The sequence below is a fragment of the Rhea americana genome, unplaced genomic scaffold, assembly GCF_003343005.1.
Source record: "Rhea americana isolate MKP2758 unplaced genomic scaffold, rheAme1 scaffold_139, whole genome shotgun sequence".
Taxonomy (NCBI): Eukaryota; Metazoa; Chordata; class Aves; order Rheiformes; family Rheidae; genus Rhea; species Rhea americana.
The window spans coordinates 868,816-894,163 of record NW_028185472.1 but is presented as its reverse complement, the minus strand read 5'-3'; the positions used below and the strand labels follow the sequence as shown (position 1 = coordinate 894,163).

The window sequence follows — 25,348 nt, the reverse complement described above, 5'->3', positions numbered from 1 at the left end:
TCCCTTCTGCATTTCATATAGAGCACATCTGGGGTGTAGCTGTGTGCCAGCTCTGGGTGTGAATCTTGTGAAGCGCGCGTGTGTGTAGTGGGGTTTTTTTTACAGGATAATTTTTTGTGTATTTAATTCTTCACAGTGTAGGTAACTTTTGGTCCGATTCTGGCTTTCAAAGGTACCCCAACTTCCTCTTTCTATTCTTTCCTTTGCTGCCTCCTCTGGTGTGCCGACATAGATGTTCACACGGTGGGGTTGGTTATAATGCAGAGCTAACCCAGGTGGGGAAAGCAAAATAAAACAACTTTATCCTGTCTACTGTTTGAGCGCACAGGCAGCATCACCAAACAGGAAAAAACAAGCGAGCTTACACTGTGTTTGCATCTGGGGATCTGGCTCTGATGTTTGTTCATCATGAAAACAGTATTTCTAGAAAGAATTCATCTCTCTCTTTTGACAAAACCACTCCTACCTATGTAATAGTATAAAAAAAGAAAAGAGATTTCCCGTATGTTCTAAGCCTTTATGTTTTAGGTTAGTTCTGCCTTCGTGTGTATTTCAAAAACAAATTAATTAAAACAGGTAGAATGCACTACAGTGGTTTCCCACAGGAATAAAATATGTTGTTTTGCTGTGATGTAATTTTGGCTAGATTCAGCGTGCTGCATCTCCAGTTCAAGTAGTTACTTTGTGCGTGGAGGTCTAAGTTGGCCTTTTTATTGTTCTCTTTAATAAGTTGGATGCTTAAATCCCAGATTACTAGTAAAATGGCTTACCAGCTGTTTGACAGATACTGAATGACAGTATTTCATAGCTGGGTGGATACGTGAGTACCCAAGCAGTCTATCTGGAACATTTGCAGGATTGTTATTTTATACAATGCTCAGTGTATTCTACCCATTTCAAAAGCTGCTGTGGGGATGAGGGGGATTAGAGTAAAGATTCTAATCTTACTGCAACTGACTGGCTTGAACATAATTTGTATTTATAAAAGCTTATCTGTTTCATCCATTGAAGTGGGAGTTTGGGTTTGTTGATTTCTAAAACACTCTTGTGGTGAGTTTTTCAAATTATATAAAGATAAATCTGTTTTTAAGTTTTGGGGAAGAGACTATGCTGAACACTGTGACTACCTGGGAGAGGTAAATTAGTGATCTGGGCACTAAAACTCTCCTGCCATAGTTTCAGAAGTCCTTCCTTCCAGCTTTCCCTTGACTGTGTGTTGTGACTGCTGCCTCTCTTCCTTTGTGCTCTAATGAATGGTTGTGAAGTGGTGTAGCACGGTGTACTAGGGACCTTGCCCAAGTTACCTATCACTTAGAAAATGGTGGATTTTTCCCTAGATGARTTCTGTGATCTAGTTCACCATGTGGGTATACAAACCCTTTTTTGCCTATGCAGAGGAGGGCAGAATGCTTCTGTTTGCACCTGAGCTGGTGTAGGCAGATTTGAAGTATTCATGGAAGTGTGTAATCAGGCATGGGGCATCCTCAGTTGTTTTTCCTTCTGTGACCTTTGTTCTTCTCTAGTTTAGCTATAACTTCGTACTGAAGAGGAAGGCATCTGGGAGGAGAGGAGATGATGGTTAATGGCTGTTGTCAAAGGGGCTCCTAGGCTTTGATTCACGGGTGGAAACAGCTTGACACAAGAATGGTTGCAGGAGGTCTGTGCTACCCTCTCACAACCTCTACCTCCACTGCAAGAACACTGCTGCCAGGGCAGCCGTGCAGTCATTTGCAGTCATTGCATTTTTACGGCCTGGTGTATAAAGGTGTGTAAGGATTTCAGGCTGTCTCAGTACACCGGCTGGTAAATATTTGTGCTTCTGTAGCTAACAGACTTGGACTTTTGCAGCTGTGAGTAATAGTCACCACAGTCATCCCTGTATAAACCATTTCCATATATGACTAGGAACCTGTGTGCAAGGAGGAACTGGCTTTGTTGTCTTCTGAAGGTCTCCGTTAAGYGCTTTGTGTCTTTGTTCTTAGGTACATGTACTTTACCAACATGCAAGAGCGAGCTCCCAAGATTGAGCGTGCTGCCCTTGATGGCACAGAGAGAGAAGTGCTTTTTACAACTGGGTTGATCCGGCCAGTAGCCCTGGTGATTGACAACAAGCTTGGGAAGCTTTTCTGGGTGGATGCAGATCTGAAGCGCATCGAAAGCTGTGACTTATCAGGTATGTGGTATGCAGTTTAAACATTTGGAGCAGTGCATGTATATCTATATGACACAGTTTCTTCTTTGATGTTGACCCCAGCAGCTTCTCCTAGCTCCACAGTTGCCAGTTTTGTGTAGGCAGTCATAGATAACAATTGCTGGTGGGCTCCCGTCTTTGATGTGATTGGAATAGATAYATCTGTAATGATTGCCACCTTTTAAGAAGGACATTTGATTTGCTCTGAAAGCAACTCTAGAAGATCAGATTTAGAGAGGTGTTGCCAGTCATCGAACCTCTAAATCACAGCCCCACTCCCTCTGCTTTTTTTTTTCTTTTCTGTTGTTTTGAAAACTTTGCACAATTAATTTTTTCTTTCTCTGGAGTTTGCAGCCTAGAATATCAAGTTAGCTTAAGAAGAGAAGGAAGGAGAAGGGCTTTCTTTTAAGCTAGATGATAAGGCAGTTTGTCTGGAAAAACAACAGAGAGGTGTCAACTCATTGCACTTTCTCCATATTAGTAAAATAAAAACATTACTCCAGACTTATAGTGCCAGCAGCATGCAGTTCTTACAGAACGCTGTTCATCATTGACTTTTCAAAGTAGTTGACAGTGTTGAAGACGTGATAAAGAAATATCCCTGCTCATTAGGTGAGCACTACAGCACAGACAACTTACTATCTGTGTTTTCTGTCTCATGACTCATTCTCTCATCATCAAGAAATCAAACTCCTGAAAGAACTGTAGAGAGAAGTAAAATTTAGCATGAGGGAGTAAAAGCTGGGTTGATCTCATGACTAGCAGCTGCTATAACAAGGCTGGTTCTCTTCTCTCAGTATGCTCCCATCTTTTCTCTTGTGTGAGCCAATTCAGGAGTTTAAATAGGAGAAGAATTGTTTGCTTTTTTGCAAGGTCAGTTCAGTCACTCAGGGTCAGCCACAGGTCTCTTCTGCCAGAGGGGAGATGAGAACATGAAGCTGGGTTTGGGAAGGAAAAGCAACCCCTGTAAAGACATCATCAAAGGTGGTTTATTTAGCTGGACAGGATTGTACTGTGGGACTGCGTGCATAGCCACGTGTACAGTCCAGGACAGGTGTTAGAGAGCACACAGGACTCCGTAGGGGAACAGAGGATAGGAGGGAAGACGAGAATTGACCTATGAAACAACCTATATCTGAAAGGTCGACACAGTGGCGTACAAAATGCATCAGAGATCTTGAGAGCTTCATCTAGTGATGAAAGGATGGTTGTAGGAGAAAAAGCCAGCAGTGAAAGGAGAGGAGGTTAATGCAGCATGTCATGCAGGCACTGGGGCTGAAGTGTAATCCAGAAAAGGAGAAGGGAAAAAAGGGGCCCCAAGGAAGATGGAGGGGAAATCAGCTGGCTTGGTGGGAGGGAAATGTGCCAGGCAAAGGTTTATGAATTGAGAAGGGAGGAGGAGACTAATAGTTTCTTCTGTTACTGGTGAAAATGTGACCTCATGTAATAGGAAAATGTAATTCTTAATGAAGCTGTAGGTGTTCTTGCTTGTCAGGCTACTGGTCGGAAGATGGACTATCCTTGTATGGTACAGCACAAAATGTTGAGCAGCCTGGAAACAATTACTGCAGTTAAGAAATAAAATGCACTCTGTAGTCCTTCGGATGAGACACATGCTGGCTTTGTTTTTATTGTCTTAAATCTATGTCTTGGAGAAATAAGACCTGACAGTAGGACTCAGGTAAAGCGATATATGAATATATCAGCAGCTAGGCCATTACACAGCAGTAGTTGTGTCCTGCAGCTGCAACTTCCACTGTATGTTGTATGCAGTCCTCATTTTTCTGTGGCTCGGAAACTCCATATGAGATATGTTTGGACACTKGATCAATATTTTAATCCAATTCTTTGGATCTTTTTAGTGAAAACTAAACTTTCTCTGGTTAATATTGAACTAAAACTTTTAATGCATATTTATTTAATGGAGTCGCAGCTAAAGACTCAAACCCTCTAGGTAAGATAAAAAGGAGGGAGAAAAGCTACAGGATTAAAAAAAAAATGTTTATTAATTGCAGGATATATACCATGTAGCCAGGAAGTTGTACGTATAGTTGTATTTGATCCAGCTGAGCTCACCATAGTTTGATCCACTGACCTATTGATTTTTAGTTAACAAGTTAACAGMGTGTTTTCCATTTTAAATTATTTTGTGGTCTCATATCACAACTTTAGAAGAAATTTAACAGCTAGAAGTATCTTGACTTGAAAAAGTTTCTCTAAAATATGTTTGTTGCGCAAAATGTTTTAAAATAGGCAAGTATTAGGAAAAAGATTTTAGTGTAAACTGAGGTTATTGGATAAACTAGACTAAAATTGTGTATAGTGTCTTTCATGCTAATTAGACAGTTCTAGACAACCTTATTCCCTCACAGGCTTTGGGAGGTGATATGTTTATGAGGTTTTGGAAGCTTTCACTACACTCAGATAGTTAAGAGCAGTCTGCCAAAGGATGAAATAACCTCAGCTGTCCGATGCTTAACTTTCAAAGAAGGAAGTAAGAACTGCAAACCAGTAGAGTGACAGGTTTCTTTGGAAGGTGGTTGACTACTTAAGTTTGAGATGCTGATGCTTTCTAGACTCTCATAAAATATTCACAAATAATTTTAGTCTGTCACATCAGTCAGTTAAAAAGTAGTGTTTTATAGTATTGTTAAAGTGACTGGAGAAGCTATAAAATTGTTGAAGTGAAAGCAAATACTTTGTTTTCAGTTAGACTAATGAACAGAGTAGCCTGTGCTTTGTTCACCAAATACCTTCTCTGTCAAAATGTTACATGTATAATAGTATTTCTAAAACCAGTACGTGTAGGAGAAGATAGAGACAATCCCAGGGACTGCATTAGTAGAGAGTAATGCTGAAGGTCAGATTTAAGTGCCCATTTAGTGAAATCAGTGCAGGCACATCTGTTCTATAGTGGGCTTTACTTTCCCTATTTTTTTTTTTTTTTTTTTTTGCCAAGCCTGTTAGAAGAGAGGCGCAAGCCATAGGCAAGTGTTTATATTTCTGCAGCAAGCAGTGCAGTTCTCAGTTGCTAGCTGGTTCTGAGTTTCTTTGGTGCTTTGATGTTTGCAGGGGAGGAAAAAGCTCTTTGGACCATTCCTTGGAAATTGTGAAACCTTCTTCAGCAGTGGGAATTAGATACTTCTCCTGAGTGTTGAGGTTAAGGACATCCAGGGCAAATTAGGGCAAGTTCTATCCTTTCATGTTTCATCCTGTCCCCTTCATTTGCCTCCCAGTGCTGTAGGGTCACTCCGTCAGTAGTTCAAGACAAATGATGCAGACTCATTTAAAACCGGTACTGGACAAGGATCTTTCTTCCAACTTTCCAGTGCTCCCTTCTTCCCCCAGTGGTGAGAGTTAACAAAGGCCTTGATGACTTCAGGAAAATTATTATTTGCAAGTTCAGGAATTCCTGATTTTATACATATATACATACATACACACATGTATGTTTTTATTTTATTGGATTTTTAATTATTATGGGCAGTATTCATCACAGCAGTCGAGTAAGAGTCATTGCAGACAGTAATTTCCTGTGCAAAATTAATAGCATCTGTAATTGAAATAAATGTTGCAGTCATATGTTTGACTGAGCTCGACATAATTTATGCAGCAAATTAGTTGAATCTAGTGCTCATTAGCATTTTTATTCCATATCCAAATTCTATAATCTTATTTAGTGAAGCTATCCAAACATGCAAGCTGACATAAACTGTCATTATTCTAAGTGAAATACCAGAGCAGAGATACCAGCAAGTTATGATCTCTTTTGCATTCCTCATTTTTAAAATCAAATATATCTGGTACACATTGGCATGCACAGTCTAAAAATGGTTTCTATGAAGTAATAAAATAATTTGGAATCTCTTGTTCTAAACAAGAATAAAAAAAAGTGACAATTAAATGCCACCAAGTGTAGTACAGCACACAGTAGAGGACTGAAAGCAATTAAAGTTAAAAGCAGTCATAAATTCTTTATTTAACATAGTCTTATATTGATTGGGACTATTTTGTAGAGCAGTAAACCTGAGCATTTGATGATGCTACTGTTGAAAAGCATATTGAGTTACATTGTGTTTCTTCTAAACATGGAAATTGGTTTTCTGGTTGGCTACTGAAGAAAGAAGGTGAGGAAAGAAGTACAGTTTTTTAGAATATGGGCATTTTTTGTGATCATATATCCCTATGGACATGATTTAGCATATGACAGGATTTGTGGACTTGCATTTTGCTTTCTAATGATCACTGCATTTATCTGAGTAACTCTAGCAAAGTTAATTGCTTGTGCAATATCACTCATGGGTTCCAACAAAGTGTGCTGCTAAGTGAACAGATGTAGTAAAGAAAATTTGATGCAAGAGCTGAACCTTGCATCAGTGACACAGGCTTTTAGTGTTTRCACGCAGTTATAAACAACAGAGCACATCAGTGTGATGCTGTTGATGGCTGGCTGGCCAGCTAGGATAGACGAGGATGAACTATATTTTATATTGTATGTGCTTGCCCTGATGAAATGATGGTTTATTGCATTTACCTGAGGTGAGGCTGAGCAAGCAGAGCCTTGGTCTGCTAAGACAAATGAAGCCAATGACCTTACAACTGAATAATTTCAGAATTTAGAGGAATTGGATTTAAAAACCTCAAAAACTATCTTAGAGCATGTTCCAGGAATGTTTTTTTTTTTAAGGAAATCGATAGGAGTTAAAAATTGATTGTTGTAAGATCAGTCTTTGTTTTTGTTGATCTCAGGTGCTAACCGTGTGACCTTGGAGGACTCCAACATCCTTCAGCCAATGGGACTGACTGTGCTAGGTAATCACTTGTACTGGATTGATCGTCAGCAGCAGATGATTGAAAGGGTGGAGAAAACCAATGGGTACAAAAGGACTAGAATTCAAGGCCGAATTGCTCACCTAACAGGCATTCATGCAGTGGAAGAGCTCGATATGGAGGAATTCTGTGAGTTCATTTCAATAACTGATGTCTTTCACTCTTGGTCACTCTTAAACTCCTGATCCAGCTGAGCAGTTTATAATAAAGTTGCCCTGTGGTCTTAAAGAAAGTCATGGAGTGCTTTTAGCGTGGAGGACTGGGCCCCTAGAAGAGGTGAGGTTTCTTATTCCTGACCAGATGAGTCTTTCCACATAGGTAGAATAYGTGATTTCAAGCAGTTAGTTACCTACTTCGTATAAATGCGCGATACAAAATTCACTCCAAAAGCTGCTGTGAATCACGATTGTTAATTTTGTAAGTACGACCAAGTAATAGACTTGGAAAAACCTTTAAAAGGAAGGAAAAAGGATAGTACTTGCCCTTCATCCAGGGATTTCAGACCGCTTCATAAAGCATGACTGGTTTGATTCAGCACAACTGACAATGTAAAATTCTCCAGCAAGACGGGGGCAATGGACAGGAAGCTCCACAAAAGATTTGTTTCTGATGGGCAATTTCTCTCCCATCTGAGGTGGGGGCATTTTAGGGGCTTCCTTTGGTCACTCATTGTTGGACTTATTTTTCTGGATTGACTGTCTTCAATCCCTACGCTCTAAGGGGGAGAGCCCAAGGGGGAGTGCAGAAACCTCTTAAAGTAGTACTTAAAAGGTAATTTACTTCTCAAAGTAATAACCTGGGAGCAGCTCCTCTTGCTTAACAGCCCTGCTGAAAATATAAAAGCATTAAAAAGAGACRCTGGTCTTTTTAAACTTGTTGCCTGTGATGGGTTGACCTTCCCATATTGCTATTCTGTGTAGGACTGCAGATGTGGATGCTAGAGGGAGAAGAGAAACTTTTTTTCCCTTCTTTTGCTACCTTCTTCAAAGAAATGTGCTGACATGACAGCTACTCCAGGATGAAGTGCTGGCACGATGCAGTGCAGCAGTGAACAGTGCTTAGTGAACCCAGTGTCTTTTACATTTTTTTCCCTTTCAGGGCATCCTGAACGCAGGGTAGTTGAAACTTCGGAGGAAAAATACGTTTACTCTATCTTTGGCAGACAGTAGCTAATAAATCTTGTACCCCCCTCCGTTTTCCACACTGCCCTGTGGAAAGATGCAGAGAATGAGTCTGCAGGATGTCAGAAGGAGGGAGAGCGAGTCTGAGGTCAGGAGAGGAATAATGCTTCTAGTATGTGCTGGGCTGGGGGGGTAGAAGTCTTATATAAGAAAAAATAAGTTTATATATAATGGTTTAATTTAACAGTGTTTGTGCCATGTTCTTTAGTTTCTCTGATAGCTGAAACAAATTTCAAGCTTGCCTATGTGGGTAAGTGGTTGCAAATAAGGAAGTGTAAGTGTTTAAACTGTAGTAGATACTATGTGCTAACCCTCATAAAGATGTTCTTTTTTCTTTTGAAATACCCAGTTTTTCTTATTATGTATCATTTCTCACATTCTAGTGTGTTTCAAAGGTAATATTTAATGATGTAAGAAGAAATTTTTCTTTAAATTTCAGCACTGTTCAGAAAAGCGAGAGATGATATTGTATCCTATGTGTTTTTTTAAAAAATCTTTTTTTTTATGGCAAGAGTACTGTTTCTTGTGACTTGCACTGAAAGGAATCACTCTTCAGAGCTGAAATCTATCCTATATAGGTGACTTCTGTTACAACAGGGCAGTAAAAATATGTATGTGCCCACACAAGTATAYATGCCTGTGCGTTTTCTGCTAGTAGCCCATGCCTCAAACAGTAGTKTCCCCAACACTATAATAAAGTGATGAATTTGTTAAAGGTGAAAGCAGATTTCCGATAAACCTAAACAAATGGAAAGCATATTTGGCACGGAAATAATGGTCTCTCTCTTGTTTCTTCCTTGTGATAGTTGTCAGTACTTACGTACTGAGTACAGAATGCGTGGTTCAGTAGCATCGTGAATAAAACAGGCTGTAGCCCCACAGATTGTCCCAGCTGATGCTCAGCTGCCAGCACATGTAGGGCATGAAATGAGCATCAGGAGCCTGACTCTCCTCTCACTCTGCTGGGCTGAGGTCTTCAGGCAGCAATTTCACCTCTCTGTGCTGAAGTTTCTTGCCCATCTAATGTTCGTTCAGGTTGACTCGCTTGGGAGTCTTAAGCACTCGGTGCTGAGTAACTGATCTGGGAACACAACCATGTAGCTTCCTGTCTTTAAAAAATAACAACACGGTATGCTTACTGTAGTTTTGTGAGAAGCAAGGAAGTGGGAGGCATTAGGTGTTAAGAGCACTTCAAGATTAAAGATTTCCTGAGGGTTTAGGGGTTTGGCATTCTGTAGTAACATGTCACTTTTCAATTTCTGGCCAGCCTAGAAATGAGGATGGGATGTCCAGAAACCTTGGAAACATGACTTTCTCAAATCTGCCTTCTCACTTCTCTTTGCCTTGGCTCCCAAATTTGTTTTAGAAGTCCTTTAAAGGTGTTTATATCACTGTGACTGGGAGAAACATAGTCCTCATAAAATAGTAAATTAACTTTTGAGCACTGACCTGAGAAATCTTGCATTTACTTTTCTATTAATTTGTAGTGAAATATTGTAGTTACTTTCATAAAAATGGTTTGTGAATTTGCCCTACCTAGGAATATGTATATATATATATTTTATGTTAATGCTCCTTTCTGTGTATCTGTTTCTCCAGCTGCGCATCCATGTTCTCGTGACAATGGTGGGTGTTCACACATCTGCATTGCGAAAGGGGATGGGACTCCAAGATGTTCATGCCCAGAGCACCTTGTGCTTCTACAGAATCTCTTAACGTGCGGAGGTGAGTTATGTCTAAMAGTACTGCTAAGTAGCATACATCAAAAAAGATGTGATTCAAGGTAACTTAAACATGGAACCATTGTAAAATTAGATTTGGACTTGATTATGTCACAGGCTGAAGCACTATTAAGCGAGAAAAGTGCAATGAGGTGAGTTTTTTGTTTTTGTCTTTTTTTAAAAAGATTCTTTCCAGAGGAAGATGTTTTCAAAAACTAATTAAATGAATGAAGCCAGTGTGACTAGAATCAGTAAAGGTAACTGAAGCCAGAAACTTGCCCACAAGGATATTTGTGGTTTTCACATAGTATAAAATTATGCCACCTTTTCTGCAGATGGTTCCATACAAATCCAGAACATGGATTTACGCACGGTGTTTTCCTGGTTTAAAATGTATTGCATCGTGAGTTAAATTTGGCCTTTGATCCTTCTACTAAGTGTTCTCTGCTTCATTTCTTGGACATAGGTGACTTCACTATGAGCAGAATGCTCATTTGACCCTAAAAACTTACAGAAGTCTCAGTAGATGATCTGAGTATATGATGTGATAGGTTTGTGCTGTGAATGAATTCTTGTAACATGATGTTGCATCAACCCATGATGACCTAACAGCAGAAATTGTGCATATGATTCCTATAGTGTGATATTTGACAGTCTTTCAAATAAATTTTGCTGGAGAACATTAAAAACTATATTGTCTTGTTAATGAAAGATAGGCCAAAAGCTCAGCTGCAGTCGTTTTCAGGTAAGGTAGCCCTTCTCTTCCCACAGGACTGACTTTGTTTGTAGACTTCCTTTCACAATCCCAGGATTTTTTAAAAATTGTTGCAGTGCACTTGCAGCAAGGATTTTTAAAAAGAAAAAAATATTTTTGGGAGGCATCATGGGTTAAATTTGTCTTAAATCATTTGGCTCTGTTGGTCCTCTTGTTTTTTTTTATGTATTTATTTTGCTGTGGATTTCATTTTCTGAGTGAACTCTGACCTCCCTAGGGACAGTCATTTCCATTATAAACTGTTTTCTTTCCCATGACCACAACACGCTATGTGGTTTCTGAGTAGCGGTGGTTACTTCTGCAAGGGAAAAAAAAATAAATCAATCTCTTTATATTTCTTGCTTTGCTGCTGTTGGAAGAGATTGCCAATGAAAGATTCTTATGTCCCACTGCWTCATTATCTTCAGCTATAAATCTAAAAATTCAGGGGCCTCCCTTTTGGTCTCTATTCATCTTTTTTATCTTAATCCTTCACTAAGCTGCTACAACTTTTTAACCTATCTTGTCTGCAGTAGTGGCATCCCATAGCCAGTATTTCAAAATAGATTAATAGCTACTTTTGATAGAGAACTTTTGCCCATGTGCCCTTATGAACACGCTTGACAAGTTTTTGAATGCAAACTTGTGCCTGCTGAGTGCAACAAAGTGCAACATTAAATGTGCCTGCAAATCAGGAAAAAGTGATCTCTCTGTTGAATTATCTAAATGGTACATTCCAATCAATATTTAATTCAAGAATTATCTTGATGTGTGTATCTGGCATCTTTATCTTATTTACAGCTGCCAGGTCACTGGCTACATTTGTAATTCTCAGTATTGCTACACCCAAGCAGTCATAAATCAGGAACGTAGAAACTGTAAGATTAAAATCTTACATATTTGGATTTTTATATGCCTTTGTTTTTCAAGCTTTTGATTATACTTGCATCTTGTTCTTGAGAATTCCTCCCTGATGGAGGATAGTAGCACTTTAAAAAATGGTTTGCATGTAATTGCATGTCTCTAGGATCTATAACTTTAAAGAAAAACACCACCCTCTGGAGAGAGGGAACACTTAGAAAAGTATTTGTCACTGGTTGCTTTCCTTATGCTGGCTGCTTTATGAAAACTCCATTCTTGAGCCTGTAATGTTTTTGTAACACAAGTACAATAACATGGTCACTCCTGAGGGGAGCTCCTCTGATAACATGAGAATACTGGTTTGTTATTGATAATGCTAACAAAAGCTCATTGAATTTCCAGAGGGATGTTACCATCCAGGGTCAGAGCACACCTCCAGCTGGCTAAATGCGATAGCCAGAGTACGATGTGGTGTTCCTTAATCCAGTGGTGAAACTTTTACTTAGAGCAATATCTGGGAACAACAGCTGTGGAGAGTAGTGACTGCCCATGTCACACTGACTGATTTATATAAATTACAGTGATTTGACCTAGGAACTTTTGACATGAGTGGGAATGTATCTGTGGGCTGCAGTGATCTTTCAGGCAGCTTCCTCACTTTGAACATGTTATTGCTTTGCAACTAATGAACTATAACTAATTGCTCTAATAAGCACTGATAACAACTGAAGGAGCTGATATGTTGGCTGCTTCTTTCATGGATACTAGTGGTGAAAAAATATTTGCTGATTTGCTGTATGTAAGAGCTGGGAGCATTTTTTTTGCAATAGATTCTTGATCAATGTCATCCTTTGGTTGTTGCCATTCAGAAGAAAACAGCTCTGATTATCTTACTGCAACATAATTTTTGCATCTCTTTATGAGCTTGCARCTGCTGCTTAATGCTGTCAGTGTTTGATTGCAACATGAGCAACAGGTGTGAGTGTGAGTGTGGAATGGATTAATTCCAGGATTTTAGGGTTCATGAAAAGTCAAATTCAAAGGAAATACTAGCTTTCTTAATTCTAACAAACATAAAAATGGCTTTGCCAGAGGTTTATTTATCCTGGTTGGTAGTGAAAGCATGTAAGAACAGGGCAAGCATACAATGCTCCTCAGGATACTCTGCAAGCTCAGAGACTCTCTGAGCAAGAGGAAGTAGCTTAATGTTTAATAATCCTTGACAGGTGTTTTTCTCCATTTGCACCTTTTAATTCATATATAACTCAGAAATTATATTTGTGGATAAACCACAGGGGAAATAGAGAAAAAGATACTGTGGAAGCAAAAGTTATAGAAGTTTTAGGTGTATTAATTGCTGATTAACCCAGTTTTATATGAAGATTATTTTAAGCTATAATTAGATTTGTTCCAGGCTAATATAATGCAGGGATTAGAGTTGTGCAAAATGTGGTTTGCAAGGAGAAACTGAGTATTCATTTAATGCGCATAACAATATCTTCCAACAGGCGGTTATTAGAACCAAAGTAAGTATTTGTAGTTCCTGCCCTTAGTTCAGTGCTCACTTGTTAAAGCCAGCTTCTTCCATCAGCATGTGTCCAGGTTTTTGTTGCAAGATTGGCAAAACTTCACTCTTTATGCAAAACGATGTTTTTTTCTTTGCTGGAATCTTACCGTTTTCACAGAAGAACTTCAGTCCAGCATAACTCTTTTCCATCTGTATAAAAAGTCTGTCACATTTTTAACCTGTTGAAATGGCTACAATTGAACATGCAAATGTGCTTTGTTTTCTTTTTATCCAGAACCCCCAACTTGTTCTCCAGACCAATTTACCTGTGCAACTGGAGAGATTGACTGCATCCCAATGGCATGGCGGTGTGATGGATTTCCAGAGTGTGATGATCAGAGTGATGAAGATAGCTGCCCTATATGTTCTGCATCCCAGTTCCAGTGTGAGAAAGGACAGTGTATCGATGCTCACTTGCGGTGTAATGGAGAAATTGACTGCCAAGACAAATCTGATGAAGTAGACTGTGATAGTAAGATACATTTTCCTAGACTCATGGTCTAAGATAAGCACTTACTTGGGATTATTCTTGATATGTATTTCTTTGGTTTCAAATGGGGAAAAAAACTTTAAACATAAAACTAGCTTAACTATCCACAGATACTGCTTTTCTCTCCATCTTTCCTGTTCTCTGCCTCTCAAATTAAACTTTCTTGTAGCTACGTAAATTATTGATCATGTATCTGTAGTACTGGAGGAGAAAAACACCTTTGCCCACATTCAGAATGCCTAAACAGAAAAGAAACTAGCAGAACTTCCCACATGTATTTTTTTTTCTGCATTATTACCATTCCTGCTTGAGCGGTTTCCATGGTATCCAGGTCACCTTTATGCAGTGGCCATTGCAAGGTGCCATGGGGAGGAAGAGATGGACTTTTTTTTTTTTTTTTTTTTGAATAACCAATAGAGTAAAACTTCCAGGATTCCTGGCAACTGACCCTTGTAAGTTATCTCTTTACTGATCACTTAACATGCTTTGACATAGCAGAAGGTCCAAAGTTTAGTAACAGTCAAGTCTTTTTTGCTGAAACAGAAGCTTCTGGATATAGACAGGAAATTTAGAGTTATTTAGACAAATTATGCAATATAGGGCTACATAAGATAATGTAAACTATATAAAGTATTATAATATTCTGTCACCCATTTTTCTGAACTTGGTTCAGAAAATTGGTTATTGGCAATTGGTTATACTTTGTAAGGTATTGTAATAGATCCTTGGTGTTTTGCTCCCAGGTTTGCCCCGCAGGACTAATTTGACAAAGGATATGAATTTATTGGGATCAGAATTACATTTCAGCTCCCCTAAGCATAGTGTAACAAGAATAAAGAAACAGAGGAATGTAGGCTTGCATTTTTCCTAACTCATAACAGCAAAGCAGGTGTTCTGCTGCCTATGTGGCTAAAATATAAAATGCACTATGGCTTCATATCTCGCATTTTTTGGTTTTCTTAAGAGGCCCAAATGCTCCCATTCAAGTAGTAATTAATCTTTCCTGCCTTTCCTTGCAGCAATCTGTCTGCCCAATCAGTTCCGATGTGCCAGTGGCCAGTGCATCCTCCTGAAGCAACAGTGTGACTCCTTTCCAGATTGCATTGACGGTTCGGATGAGCTCATGTGTGGTAAGATGTCTTGAGATTCAAATGCTCTGTGTTTGGGCATAATGTCTTGCATCCTTGCCCCACTCTCTGCATAGTAATACTCCTATAAGAGAGTCCAGTGAATCTTGGTGGACGCTCAAAACTGTAGTTGACCGCTAAATATTCCAAGCTGATTTGCTCTGTGCAGAAAAATAAGTGTGAGATGCAGGAAGTCCGTAATGTCCGTAATATTCAAGGTAAGGCAGTAGAGCAGCAGTAGAGAAGATCAAGTAACATCTGGATTGCAGTTCAGGCTTGTTCTAAAATGCTGTATGGGATACAACAACTGCCTTGTTCTGACTTATGGGTATCTTTTCAGATCCATACCCTGAGGTACCTGTGAGGTACCTGATTTCAGTATGCTGGGTGTCTTGGAACTTGCAGAGCTGCTGCCAAGCTTGGGATGACTTTTAAAACATGCAGCCCTATCCACTGCCATTACAGGATCAAGCTGGGGCTTAATTATGTGGAGGAACTAGCATGCAATGAGCAAGTGTCCCAGAAGCTAGTCTCTTGAAGTACAGGCAGGAAAAGAATACAAGGGGAGACCTTGATTTTTCTGAACAGAATGTTACTCTGAATCCTACTGGCAGGAGGTATATGCAAATTACAGGTACACTGAAGACTCTTCTGAATTTTTGCTCTTAGGCTGAAACAGGGTTCATCTGAGTGACTGGGTGGGACCATCTTTTTGCATCATCTGGGTGACTGGTGCAAGTTCTAAGGCAGTGGGGTAGACAAAGGGAGCGTATGGTATCTCATGAGGGGTGGGTTAGCAAAACTGAGTTGGAATGTAGCATTCCAGAAAAAAATTAATAGAACAGCCAATCTCTCTAATTCATTCTAAACTGATATCAGTGTTGGGTTTGCGTAGAAAAATGCTGCATATATTGCTTAATAATATTGCTTTTAGGTCATTGGTAATTGAGAGKTTTTTAATACTTAACAATTACTTTTTAATTTTAATACCTTAGAGTACCTCAGGTTTTGAAGCAGGGAAGGGAGCTGTCAGGATGCTCTGCCAGTGCAGGGTATTTTGTTGAGATAAGAGGAGTCAGTAGGTCTGGCCAGTGTAATCTTGTTTCTTCTTCCCATCCTCATGGGGAGTACAGCAAGGAAAGGTACATTTCATGAGTGAGAGTACTGAAGAGAAAAGAGCCCAAGTAGTTAACAGAAGAGACAAAAAGAGTAACTTGATAAAATAATCTGTCTAGCTCTCGCATTGGAAATTTCAGACTGAACATGCTTCTCCCACGTCTTCCATTTATCTCACAACCCTCACTCAATTCTCTCCAATTTCCTGGATATTGTAAAGTTACTGTTTTGGGGTTTTGTTTATTTTTTTAGTTTGTTTTCTTTGTGCATTCGGTAGTGTTTTATGCTATCAAACTTATGTAGTGGCTTCCTGTTTGCATTTTGGTCGTGACCTGCAAACAGGTCTTAACTGATTTAAATGGGTACCTGTGTAGACATAGGACTTTCTCCTCTGGAGTCTCTTTGGGGGACAGAGCCCTTAGTGGTTTCTTCCTTGACTGAGGGAAAGAACTCAAGTAGGGAGCAAAAATGATTTCTTCTTTCTAGATAAGGATCTTGCATTCAGAAGAAGACAGGTTTTACCAAAATAAGAATTTTGTTTTAAGTTAGCTAATTTGGGAATATGTTCCAATTTTCACTGCCCTTTTTCATAGTCTGAGTCAATCTTTATATCAAAAGTTAGATCCTTAGCTRACATAAAAGCTTTCAGGCACTAATAAGTGTGAAAAGCAGATGAAGACAGAAATGAATTCTTGATGCTGAGCTGTTAAGAGTTTATTTGTAGATCTTTGCATTTCCCTTTCCTTCCTTCTCTAATTTCAGTCATTTTTCATTCCTGTCCAATAGTCATCTAAGATGGCATAAATCTTTCTCCAGAATTACTGGAGAAAGGTTATATATGTTAGCTAGCCAAGGCTTGAATAGTTTATGAACCATTTCACTTCTTAAAGCTTCACTAAGGAGATCTATAGGTTGATCTGATCATGTAAAACTTACAGGCTTTGGCCATGTCTATTTTGAGTGTTTTACTTTGTACATGTAAATATATATTTGTGTGTGTAGGTATATAAAAATGTATACACATATCCACCCCTATATGTATGTGCCTTTATTTGTGTGTAAATAAAGGAAATGATAAATTGGCGAATAACAGGAAAAAATCTCTTTTGCTAGAGAACGTCACAGGCACACAAAATACAGAGGTGTCAGGTTTATTTGGCAAGAATTTGGAATGTGTTACTCACAGTCAGTAGGAGATGTGTATGTAGTTCATCTCAAATACTGCAGCAAATTTTATTATTTAAAACTGTGCTGTATAGGAAAAAAGAAATAAGAAGTAGGAAGTGTTTGACATATTACGGATTGTGTTTTCCTCCCTATTTGTAAGATTCTTTTTAGAAAGCAAGTCATGTAGAATACTTTTGCTTCCTAAAATGTCACTACTTTCAGGAGTAATTTAGCTAGGAAGACATCCAATGCTTGATGTATACTGTTCCTCCCCTACCAGTAAATTCTTTCAGTGTTTTAACGTTGTCACATGCCCCAATGACTTTGAGAGACCAGATTCCTTCTCTGATTAAGGACTTATTGTTTGTAAGTATCCTATATCTTCAACCAACATAATTTGAGAGGGGGGAAAAAAAGAAAACTTTTCAGGCTGTTACTGCATTAAGATGATTGCTTGCAATTATTAACTATTATTATTAATAATTATTAATTATTACTACTAATTAATTAGTAGTAATTACTATTAATTATTATTACTAATTATTAATTATTGCAATAATTAAACAAAAAATGTATTAAGTATTAAAAGCAATCCTGTTATGAGATGGACTCATAGAGCTAGAGAGGACCTTGCTTATACTGCTCTATGTGCATGGAGGGCGTGAAGTTTAATAATTAAATGCAGTAATTCAGAATATATGGAGTTATGTGTTCATGAGTTTGATGCACAAACTTTCACAGACATTGTGTGAATGATTGTGAGCTGACTAATTTGCTGCACATGCTCCAGGGCAGCATCATATATGTTGTTGTGTCTTTAGTGACCTCCTCTTTCTTTTTACTCTTTCCAGAAAAAACAAAGCCAGCCTCAGATGAGCCACAGCCACACAGTAGTGCCATTGGGCCTGTCATTGGTATAATACTGTCCCTTTTTGTCATGGGAGGAATGTATTTTGTTTGCCAGCGAGTAGTGTGTCAGCGCTATGCCGGGCCCAACAGTCCTTTTCCACATGAGTATGTCAGTGGCACCCCTCACGTCCCTCTTAATTTTATTGCTCCAGGAAGTTCTCAGCATGGCACTTTTACTGGTAAGGATGGTAAGGACCTTGCATCTAATCATTACCATTGTATTTTCTGGATCTGGAGTTTTACAAGCTAGTAAGAGTTCCACAGGTGGGATTTCCAAAGGCACAAATTAATTATTGTTGACCTGGTGTGGGATTTTGGTGTAAATCTGTCATTTGGATCAGATTTGCAAAAACTATTAGATGGCTTTAACTATGCACCTTGCCAGATTTTTTGAGTCTCCTTTTGYGCTAGGCTATATCTGCTCAGGTACCTAAAAAGATAAAAATCTACAATATGTTGCTGGTGAAAATATCCCCTTTAAATAGTTTATTCTGGAGTATGTAATGAAGTCTGCATTTTGCATAGTACCTAAGGCCTGCAAAATGCTATGAAGTGAGCTATGCACGATGTTGGAAACTAAGAACATCTTGTACYGCTTAGTGTTGCAGTGAGAGCTCTGTTCAGTAGCTCTCTGCATCTTATACTCAAATGTGTTGTACTCAAATGTGCTTGTTTCTGTCCTGTCCACAAACATCTCGTTTTGCTCCAGAGCTGTCCTTCCTTCCCAGTTCTTCGCACAGCTTTCCCCTGTGTGCTTAGGACGGAGAAGTTCTTCTGCAGTGGAAAGAAGCAAAGAGCAGCTCRGATTACTGTAATACAAAAAAACAGGGAATAAACCTCCCTCCTTGAAGTTGTAACAGAATATGTGCAAGAACACAAGCAATCTGGGTGTGGTTTTGCAGTCTGGCTGCCTGTTGCCTGAAGTGCCTCTGCAATGAAAACATCCCCTTTGGTTTAGTCCATCTTGGGAGACAGATTTCCTTTTTTGTTTGGTTTTGTTTTGTTTTGACGAAGCATTTATTCTCTCTGAAAATACTTCTCTCATCTGTAAAACATGCTTTTCTACCTCACACAGGAATCAAAACATGCATTCAGAGAAGTACATGCAGCTAATGTACTGAGATAGGAGGAGGACTTAAAGTACACAGGATGTTAGCTAACAGCTCAGAAACCTCATGTAGATATCAAAGTAAACACTTAAAATAATTTAAGATACATCATTTAAGAATGTAAAATACACATTTCACAGAGGAAATAGCAAACTCTTAAATACAAAGCTCTGGAGCAAAAGAGCATTTCTTCAAATTATTCAGAAATCTGCAAAGTAAACAGTCTCCTGCAAACCTGCCAGACAGGGTCAGAAACCGTACCTCTGCTGAGTGCTTGGAGTCTGCTTTTTCTGCCAGTTGAAAATCAGATACAGGATAAACTTAAAGACAAATTAAAAAATGTGGCACTTCTTCATATATGATAAGCTTTTGAATGTGCAAACTTTAATTGCTTCTAGCTGTAGTTTTGAAAATAGCCAGATACAAGTTAGGTTTACTTTTTCATGTGCTTTAATAATTGTGGAGGCTGTTCCTCCTTCAAGTACGTTTTTATGATTATCAAGAGGGTTTGGGGGTGGGAAATGAGATTTGAAGACAAAATCTTTGCAAGTGATATCTTTGAAGAGGTGTTTTAAATGCAAGCACTTCTGTTTAGTGGTCTTCTTTCCTATCTCTGTATATGCTAAAGCAAGCTRTTATTCTGATTCCTATTCTTTTTTGTTAGCTTTTTCTTACCTAGCTAGAGTAGATTATTGTGGCTTGAGGTTGCTTTGACAATTTGCAACAGCTCAAAATCTCACCTTGATGTTGATGCTAAAGAGATGATAGAGATTGCTAAATAGCACAACATTTTCAAAAAAGGAAATGCGGCTTGATGTGATTGATTGTCAAAAATAAAGTCACCCTGCTTATGATAAATCCTTCCAAGGTCTGAAAAATTTCCACAAACTTCCTAACTCAACTCTTGCATGAGCACTAAATAGTCTGATAGGAAGAAGCTGATCTGTTCTCTGACATAAGTGCATTTTGGTGTTAAACAGATTGGAGAATGTTGTCTTCCTTTTTTCCCACTCCCCACTTTTCTTTCCTTTTGTCTCTGTCAGTTTTCAGTTTAAGCAGTTTATTTTCTTTCAATAAAAATAATTCATTTTTCTCGTTCAAATACTAGCAATGGAATTTCTTTGCATGGAAATCAAAAATTTTTAGTTTTCTGGTGTTATGTATAATGTTTTTTGTAAATGACCAAGCTTGTTTAATTGGAAAAATTTCTTAGTTAAGAACTTGGGTGGAAAGTTTGGACCAACTATTCTGGAGATTCCTGTCTCAGCAGGCTGTGAGAACAGTCTGTGGGGAGCTCAGTGCCATAGTGAGACAATGGGTGGTTTAGGGGTGAGGTTTTTTGTTTACATAATTTCAAGTTGAAAAATACATTGTTCCTAGTAATCCTGAAGTTGTAATATAAAACATCATTTCCAGAGTGACAACCAGAACAGTTGCCAAGGGTTTGCTAAGCTGAGGATCTGTTTGTTGTTTTGCACTGGTAGATTAAATTGTGGTTTACCTAACTGTGGTTTCCTCTCTGTCTTGCTGCAGGCATCTCTTGTGGGAAGTCTATGATTAGCTCCATGAGTCTCATGGGAGGAAGCAGCGGTGCCCCCTTATATGACAGAAACCATGTTACTGGAGCCTCTTCTAGTAGCTCATCCAGCACAAAAGCCACTTTCTACCCACAGGTATGTCTTGAAAATATACCGGTGAGTTAGGTGTCTCCCACTTCTGACAAGAAAAGGAAGGTGAAAACTTGTGTTACTAAATCTAATGCTAATAACAGTTGCTCTTAGGAGTTACTGTTGATGAACTACAGTCYCAATCCAATACCTGTTGAACTCAACAGAAGGGCTTTGTTTTAGCCCATCAGCATTGCACAATGCTACATAGTGTCTACATTTTTTTGTTATTTGAGTGATACTCTGCTGGGTTGTTCCTGGGCAATGCTGTTCTTCTGTCCCGACTCCCTCTGTTGCTCTTTGTGAACCCTGATGTCAGTGGCCCAATGACATTTTGCACTGCAATATGCTGCAGGCACCCATGGAATGAAAAGACAAACAAGACGGGAGTGGAAATAAAATGCATAAGAAATAAGCTTGGCTTACTGTTTATCTGAAGTGCTCATTGCTGACTCAGAAAATCAAATGTGAGCACAGGCAGAAGACGCTGGTACCAGCACGTCACAGTGCTTAAGTTTCTTCAGCTGTGTCTTGTCTCCATTTATGTTTTTTAACTGTTGGGTGTGATAGAATTTTAGTCCCCAAATCAGAGTTTCATTAATTTAAAAGATGTTGTAAAGATGAATGGAAAAGAAGATCTGAAAATGTGTAGGATAGGGGTACAAAGGTTACTATTGCCAGCATTTTGTCATGCAATTCTTCTCCTTCTTGCTGCTTAAGCATACATTCATTTACTCTTCTGTTTACACAAGCTTGCAGTCAATCTGCTAACTATTAAGGTGCTCTGTCAATTGTATTAAATTGAGAGCCCACATAGTGTGTGGGTATACGTTCCTTTTGTGTTTACGTGTAAACTGCTATGTTATGCATGGGCATTTTGACTGAGAGTGTTTTGCCCAATGGCAACTGTGCTTCCTCCTCCTTGTTTTAGAAAGAAACTTGCTTCCTCCATAAAAATGGAGGGGAAGGGATTGCGAGCTTATCTGTTGATAAGGAAATACTGGTTAAATTTATATTTCTTGTTACCTTCTCAGGGAAGYCATCAATAAGCTAGTCAAGATTAGCAGATGTTTGGAATGTAGGACCAGCCCTCCTAGCTTCTGTGCTCCGTTTGGCTCGTGCTTCCCTAGTGTCTCTGTAACTCGCTGAACAATTTCAAGCCAGTACCTGGTTGGTGTGTCAGTGCTATGCTAAAAAGGATGTATAAAAAAAACCTGAATCAGATTAATAGAAAAACTTACTTATGTAAATCTTGAAGGAGCAAAGAAGCCCAAGAGCTGATCTGTTTGTGTGCCAGTCTATGGGATCTGGCCAGGCCAAAAATCCAACTCTTTCAGTGGATTACTGGCCCACACTAACCTGCCTGTGGTACTGGAAATCTTTTCCTGCATTTTTCTCTCAGGGCCAYGTGATAGTGTCAGCCTTTCCTTCGGGAAGGGCAGCATGCCAGATTCCCCTAAGGAAGCTGTTGTGCAGCCTTTGTTGCATTGAAGTTACTGCTTGATCCTGATATTGTCATCAGTTCTACCTGGTAGCTAACTACCTAATTTTAGTTTAATAATTAAGAAGAGATCTGAGCATCTAGCTGCCCTGGCTTTTCTTTTCTGTATTTGTTCTGGGTACTRAACTCACCTAGTGGTGGTGTTGATGGGTGGTCTTTGGCAAAGGATAAAGACTAGGGAGGAGTTGCTGTGCAGTTATGCCAGTTTATTTATCTGAGAACCTGGCCACAGGCATCCTGACTGATGCTATTTGTTGTATTTAATCTGAATGTGATATGGTGTGTTGATGCAGCTCAGGCACTAGTAGGAGAAGATCCAGGAGTAGCATGCAAGTGTCTCTCCAAGGAGGTGGACTTCTGGAAAATATTCCCAGGGCAATTGTTCATCATTGCCACAGCGGGCAATGTGGCATTCGGGCTTATCTCCCCTCTCCTGAACCTATACACAGGGCCCATACGTATTACTAATACTATTGGTATTATTGTAGGTAATACAAGCTTAAYGCAATGGCCAGGAATGATTATGCTACACGTTACATGGTGCTGAGCAACAGGGTCATCCCTCTTCCTGAGATCTTAGAATGTTGTGAGAGAAGGGAACAGGCAGAGGAAGGATGCTGTTGCGGTCACTACAGCAGGCCAGGGCTCGGCCCTGGACAGGCTGCATACAGGACGCCCACGTCAGCAGCAGTGCTGTTTTGTGCTCTGCGTTGGAAGTGAGAAGCGTCCTCCTTGGGTTCAGGCCAACATCCTGYTGGCCATGCCAGGGGTTCTGCTTCCTGGGTGATAAGCGAAGTTCCTTATTTATAAAGTGAGGAAGAATTAACCCTAGAACATTCCATTTTTCTTGAAGCATGATAAACTGTTTTCATAGGTGTAAGGATTACTGTGTTATGTGCACACACAGGCTAGGGCAAGTTATAACTATTTGTAGCTGCTGGGCTCTTTGCATTGCTAACTTTGCCAAAATTATATGTTTATGGGGCAGTAAAAAGGAAGTATTCAAGGAAGGATGGAGTCATACTAGTTATGGCAAAGGAAGTTGGCGTCCTGACCCTAATATTGATGAGGGTATGTTTAGGGGCTGCAGACAGAACAGCCTTTGCTTCCTACTAGCATCTGCTGTGGATGAGGTCAGCCCTTATGTCCAAGGAACTGCATTGAGATTCAGCAAAACTGGATTAATTTTCCTGCTTTACTTCACCCTTCCTGTGTAACAATGGACACAGCTCTTATGTGGTAAGGAGGAATAATTCCTACTGTGAAAACTTAAAAGGCTTGTAGTGTACCTAAGCCCAGAATAGAGAGTCATTCATAATGGATTTCTCTGACTTAAAGGTGCATTAATCCATCCATGCTGCAAAGAAAGGAAGCTAAAGTAAGGATGAGACGATAGTGACCTGTTTAAGGCATAAATAATATTTTTAAATAAATAGTTTTTTAATTAACCCAAACTTTTGCACTGCTTGTTCTTAATCTTCCTAGATCTTGAATCCACCTCCTTCCCCAGCGACTGATCGCTCCCTGTATAACACAGAGATGTTCTATTCCTCAAACATTCCTTCAACCACGAGATCTTACAGGTATGGCTCAGACAAGAAGGTTTGGTGCTTCTTCTGTCCTTGTGTTTTGGAGATTAAGTAAATGTTCTTGTTCAGACTTTACCTTATTAAAAAAAGAAAAAATCTTCCCTTCTCTGGATAAATGACCGCTTTAATGGACGTTATTCTAGCTGCCATGTTAAACATTGGCTTTATATGATTGTTTATTTTGACACACCGGGGTTTAGTGCCTATGAGTACAGTGTTGCTGATTAAGAAGGCAGTATAAATACACTATATTGCTCTTTAACGGTCACTAAGCATCCAGTGTAGAGAAGATTAATGTTTTCTGTTCAGTCCATCAAGCATACATCAAGACTCTCTGATGGATCAGTCACCTTGGTGGTTGTTAGTGGCTGGGCTAAATGGTCACAGTGCTCTTCTCTGGCTATCCAAATCATGGGTCCGCTTTGGCCAGGGGTTGGCAGCATGTACTGCTGGTTGTTGAACAGGCTAAGAGTAGCTGTGCCATTCAAATTTAACACAGTTCAAGCACTCCCCCTTGTTGGGGTACTGTGAAAACCTGAATTATGGCTCATACAGTATGAATGAACAGGCATCTTGACTGGGGGGACATAGCCGTTTGTTTTCAATCTTTTTCTTTCTTTATTCCCCAGATTGCAATTAATGCAGATGCCTTCTTTTTCCTTCTTTTTTTTTTCCTTTTTTTTTGCAGACCATACCTTATACGAGGGATAGCTCCACCCACAACCCCGTGCAGCACAGATGTGTGTGACAGTGACTACACTACTAGTCGATGGAAAGCCAACAAATACTACATTGATTTAAATTCAGACTCAGACCCTTATCCCCCTCCCCCAACACCTCGCAGCCAGTACATGTCAGCAGAAGAAAGCTGTCCCCCATCTCCTGCCACGGAACGAAGCTATTTTCACCTCTATCCCCCTCCACCCTCTCCTTGTACAGACTCCTCATGACCTCAACAGAAGGAACTTTCCTGTAAATATTTTTAAATATGAACAGATTTAAAATATATATTTTATGATTTAAAAATAATTAGGGGTGGGAATTTTGAAAAGAAATGTGAATAAAAATGTGTGGGAGCGATGGGGCTGTGAAAAATTGTACAGAGGAAGAATATTTATAAAATTGATTTTTTTAATTTAATTTCCATTCTTTTGTGCCATATTTGCTGTTTTGAATTGAAATCATGAAAGTGACTTAATCTCCAAAGCATTTGGGAAGGGAATGTTGAGCCTTTTTGCATTTTAAGTCACCTTTTTACTTGTAAAGTGTATGTAATTCTTTTTATTAATGTGAGAAAAGAAGGGGCTTGTGGGAGGAGCAAGCTAAAGAAAGGCTAAGATTATTCACAGAGGAGAAAAACACTTTTAAATAAAAATTATTTGTTCCTGTGTCTCATCCCCCTCTCCACCACTGGGAGCAAAACATGCAAAGAAAACTCTCCTCGGACACTCTTGTTTGCAAGTAAGCTAAATGCTTCCCAGCAGAGCTGTGCACTGAGACCTGGATTTTGAACCTCTCCTTCCATTTGCTCAGCATCAAACTGGAAGAGTTTCTTTTGGCCATGCTTT

General features: G+C 39.3%; 1 protein-coding gene across 2 annotated transcripts in view; it reads left to right on the top strand.

The window, feature by feature from the left end:
• LRP5 (LDL receptor related protein 5) overlaps positions 1-24,920 on the top strand; it is a 168,685-nt gene extending 143,765 nt beyond the window's left edge. Inside the window, exons 15-23 of one of the 2 annotated variants that reach the window (XM_085298442.1) lie at positions 1,983-2,173; positions 6,941-7,150; positions 9,802-9,927; positions 13,341-13,577; positions 14,615-14,725; positions 17,857-18,093; positions 20,557-20,696; positions 23,677-23,774; positions 24,469-24,920. In XM_085298442.1, the coding sequence (XP_085154568.1) occupies positions 1,983-2,173; positions 6,941-7,150; positions 9,802-9,927; positions 13,341-13,577; positions 14,615-14,725; positions 17,857-18,093; positions 20,557-20,696; positions 23,677-23,774; positions 24,469-24,730 (1,612 nt within the window). In that variant the 3' untranslated portion in view covers positions 24,731-24,920. Of the gene's footprint in view, positions 1-1,982; positions 2,174-6,940; positions 7,151-9,801; positions 9,928-13,340; positions 13,578-14,614; positions 14,726-17,856; positions 18,103-20,556; positions 20,697-23,676; positions 23,775-24,468 lie in introns of both variants that reach the window. The other variant, XM_085298441.1, reaches the window with a different exon arrangement.
• Positions 24,921-25,348: the final 428 nt, after the last annotated feature.